At 38.2% G+C, this 4,260-nt stretch overlaps 1 protein-coding gene across 1 annotated transcript in view; it reads left to right on the top strand.

Moving 5' to 3' along the window:
- The window catches only part of LOC107676736 (receptor-type tyrosine-protein phosphatase delta-like), a 319,184-nt gene that overhangs the window by 283,025 nt on the left and 31,899 nt on the right, over positions 1-4,260 (top strand). Inside the window, exons 27-28 of the mRNA XM_016471396.1 lie at positions 1,277-1,370; positions 2,849-3,058. Coding sequence (XP_016326882.1) covers positions 1,277-1,370; positions 2,849-3,058 — 304 coding nt within the window. The remainder of the gene's footprint in view (positions 1-1,276; positions 1,371-2,848; positions 3,059-4,260) is intronic.

Below are 4,260 nucleotides of genomic sequence, written 5' to 3'. Positions count from 1 at the left end.
TATATATATATATATATATATATGTGTGTGTGTGTGTGTGTGTGTGTGTGTTTATGTACCTTGTTATGTGCATTGCAGGGTTATATTAGTGTCACTGATACACAATTATACTTTCTGATAAGAGAAAATGAGAAATGCTACCTGAAGTAAAATATGTGCTGTGGTTATATTTACTTATTTCAGTCAATGTTTATTTTATTTCAAGTAATGAGTTTTAGTTTCAGTCAACAATAACCCTGAAGCATTAAATATCAGTTTTTGTTTTCGTGGCGCATCCTGAGACCTCCGATACTGATGTTTCTGTAAATACCAATGCATAAAGTTAATTACTTAAAAAAAAAATTAAAATAAAATAAGGTTACACTTTATTTTGATAGTCCACTTTAGACATTCTACTAACTATAAGTAACTTTGCAACTACATGTCTACTAACTCTCAGAGTAGACTGTTAGGTTTAGGTTTAGTAGAATAAGTTGACATATACTTTCAAAGATTCTTATGTTCTTGTATGTTGTATGTTGTGGACCCATCAAAATAAAGTGTTAGAAGATATTAAGCAGACAGTCTACTAATACTCTAATGACTGCTAGTTGACATGTAGTTGCAAAGTTACTTACTGTTAGCAGAATGTCTAAAGTAGACTATCAAAATAAAGTGTTACCTAAAATAAAATGGTCAATCAGCCTCTGTTTTGAGCAATCAAAATGGATTGAGTCAATAATACTAGTGACTAGCAAACATTTCTGCCAGATTTAAGACCGTGCTGGTTGAGAAATATTGTTGTGATTGTGAATATTATAGCTGTGTTGGATTATGGGAATTCTAGAAGAGCTGTCTGTCATTATGAAAGGGAAAGTTCACCTGAATACTTACACAGAGAAAGAGTTTCTCAGACCACATTTGTATTAATTACATGAAAAAGAGCGACTAGCTTTCTTCAAGATATCTCTTTTGTGTCTCTTGAGAGAAAGAAAGTCATACATGTTTAGAAGGAGATGAGAGTAACAGCTGAATGCTGAGCTGTTTTTGGCCGTTCTGTCTATCAGAGACCCTCGTTAGTGTGTGTGAACCCAGCAGCGTGAAACTAGACTAAAGCGCGGTGAGGTTGGCAGGTTATTGATGTGTTTACCGAGGATCGCTCTCTTTCGTCAAACATGTGGTTAATCCAGTGTCATCCCGAGTGGATTGGAAAGTCCAGATTGATTGGAGCTAATCTTGATGGATGTCCTGATGCTGTCAACACAACCTTATAGACTCTGTCTGGCTCTCTCTGTAGGGGTTACTACATCGTGGTGGTGCCGCTGAAGAAACAGCGGCCCGGAAAGTTCATCAAACCCTGGGACAGTCCGGATGAGATGAATCTGGAAGAGGTAAGAGACGCCCGATCCACCGTTTAGACTCATTGCATCCATATATTAGGCCTTACTGATCAGGCAGCGGCCCCTGTGAGGACATGATTCCCAATGCAGCTACGAGCAGTTATTCGAGAAGAAAGCAGCGAGTCCCAGTCATATGCACATCTGCTCCTGCACGCTAATGGAAACGGGAACCAAAGCCTCTCCCCTCTAAAGGGCGAGAGATAGAGGAAGTTTGCGTTATCGTTCCAGACGAACGCTCGGTATTATTTTTAGCCGGAGTGAATGTTTGAAAGGGCTTTTCTGCGGCGAGTGTTTTCCTCTGAATTGTGCCAGACTGCTGCTCAGGAAGGGGCGGCACCATGCAGAGATCTGCGTTCTGATTGGCCGATGTCTGGACACGCCCCTCCCACGCCAGCTGGCCTGAGGCGCTTCTGCAAACCTGGTTACTGATAGTTCAGTGCGTGCGGTTAATGAAGAAAACACACCGTCAGCACTGCAATCGTCGTCATTCCCTCAACATCAGACCAAACGCCACAATGACATTTACTGGACAGGTGTTTTAAGAGTAAAAAAATATATAACACTGTTCTAGTGATTTTTGGATATTTTAATAAAAAAATCGTACATATTGTGCCTTTAACAGGTCACACACACACACACACACGCAAACACACACACACACACACACAAACACACAAACACACACACACACACACACAGTGCTGGCCAAAAGTATTAGAACACATGTATTCTCAGCAGCTAAAAATGGTTTTAAGTCAGTTATTTTAATTTTTTGCTGTAGTGTGTCAGTAGGAAATATCTTTTTACGTTTCCAAACATTCACTTAGCCATTAATTGTAATAATGCAGTGAGGTGTTTGTGCTGCACACCGAGCTCTGATCTGATCATCATCAGTCTCTCTGGAGTCACATGAAGAAACAGAACAAACTGAGACAGACTCAATCCAGAAGAACTGTGTCTCCGAGACGCTTCAAGAAACCTCCTGCAAAGCTACAGTACTGTGAAAAGTTTTAGGCACTTGTGTAAAAATGCTATAAAATGAGGATGCTGTCAAAAATTATGCCATTAATAGATTTTCTTATCAATTAACTTCTATTACCTAAATTAAATCAACATTTAGCATGAGCATCCTTTGTGTTTAAAGCAGCTTTTTTTCCAGAGTTTCTCAGGAGCTTTGCAGGTAGGTCTCTTGAAGCGTCTTGGAGACACAGTTCTTCTGGATTGAGTAAACTGATATTTCCTACTGACACACTACAGCAAAAGATAGAAATAACAGGTAAAACCATTTCTAGCTGCTGAGAATAATAGTGTTCAATCATTTGGCCACCGCTGTAAAATAAACTAAAATTAAAATAAAAACTGAAAATATAAAAATAAAAGGTAATTCAGAATATGAATAAATACTATCTAATCAGAATGTGTGTTTGTGTGCTGGGCTGATCATTCGTTTCTCTCCGTGTTTCTTTCAGCTGTTGCGAGAAATCAACCGAACGAGTCGCGCTCTTCGCTTCCGTCGGCAGATGGAGCCCAAGCCGTACATTGCGGCGTATTTCCGCGAGCTGCCGACCGAGTTCACGCTGGGAGACGCCGAAATGTACGGAGACTTCGAGAACAAGCAGCTGCTGAACGGACAGGAGTACGTCTTCTTCGTGCTGGCGGTGCTGGAGATCTCCGACAGCGTGAGTGTCAGCTGCTTTCTGCTGCTTTGATGGAAAAATACGCAACGCAAGATGCTTCTATTTGAGAAGCACAACTGCGAATATGTCTTATTTTATTTTATAAAATATTTAGTGGATAAACCACACAAAATTTGTGACACTCGCATTCTTTTAAATCAAGGTGTTCCAGTGTTGTTGTCATAAATACATTTTGTTAATTTAAATAAAAGTTAAATAAAATAAATTGTAAATATTAGATAAAAACTTTAACGTCAAAAACGTAAATGTAATTAAGTAATGTTGCTTTGGCAACTAATAGAAGTTTAAGTACTAAAATTGCTAAAACTAAAACTAAAAATCTATTTAAATAGAAATATTTTTTTAAGAATAAAAAAGCTGGTAAAATTACTCAACATAAAATTAAAATGAAAGCCAGTAGAAAGTGGACGATGAAACTTGGACAGGTTTTGTCATCTGCTATTCGTTTTATGGTTAAAAAAATAAAAACAAACAAATAAATAAAAGTAATTATCAGTGTGGGAAAAGTTACTTTTACAAATGCATTACAATATTGTGTAACTCCATTAAAAAGTTAACTAATTGCATAACTTAGTTTTTTATTTACTTTTTATGAAAAGTAATGCGTTACATTACTTTTGCGTATCTTTTTTTCATCGTGGCTGGGCTTGCTTTTATATATATTTTTAATAACAAAAACCCAAAAGAGTTATATTTTTGGAAGCTGTAAAGGCCCCTTCACATATTGCACTTACTCCCAGTTTCTCTCAACACAGGGACAGGAAAGCTGTCAGTGAATGAATGGGAAGACAAACTTGCTTTACTTATTTGAAAAAGTAAAGCAAATTTAATCTGATTACGTAACTTGAGTTACTTGTAATGCGTTACCCCCAACACTGGTAATAATAATAATATTATGAATGTATTTACTTATAAAGGTCAGAGCGAGAGACTGAAAAATATGAGCAGTGCGTCTGTCTCTCTGACTATGTGTCAGTCTGTCTGTTGCAGGGAAAGCCCTGAAGAGCTGTCAGCGGCGGGACTGTGAGATAAACGCCTTCCCTTTAATAGCAGCAGAGCCTTATCAACTGCACTGCAGAGAGACAGACACACTCACAGACAGACACACACACACACACACAGAGGAATGTGTGTGTGTGTGTGTGTGTGTGTGTGTGTGTGTGTGTGTGTGTGTGTGTGTGTGT

This window comes from Sinocyclocheilus anshuiensis, unplaced genomic scaffold, assembly GCF_001515605.1.
Source record: "Sinocyclocheilus anshuiensis isolate Anshui unplaced genomic scaffold, SAMN03320099.WGS_v1.1 scaffold2186, whole genome shotgun sequence".
Lineage (NCBI taxonomy): Eukaryota > Metazoa > Chordata > Actinopteri > Cypriniformes > Cyprinidae > Sinocyclocheilus > Sinocyclocheilus anshuiensis.
Note: the sequence above shows the minus strand (reverse complement) of the source record. Positions and strands in the feature narration are given on the sequence as shown.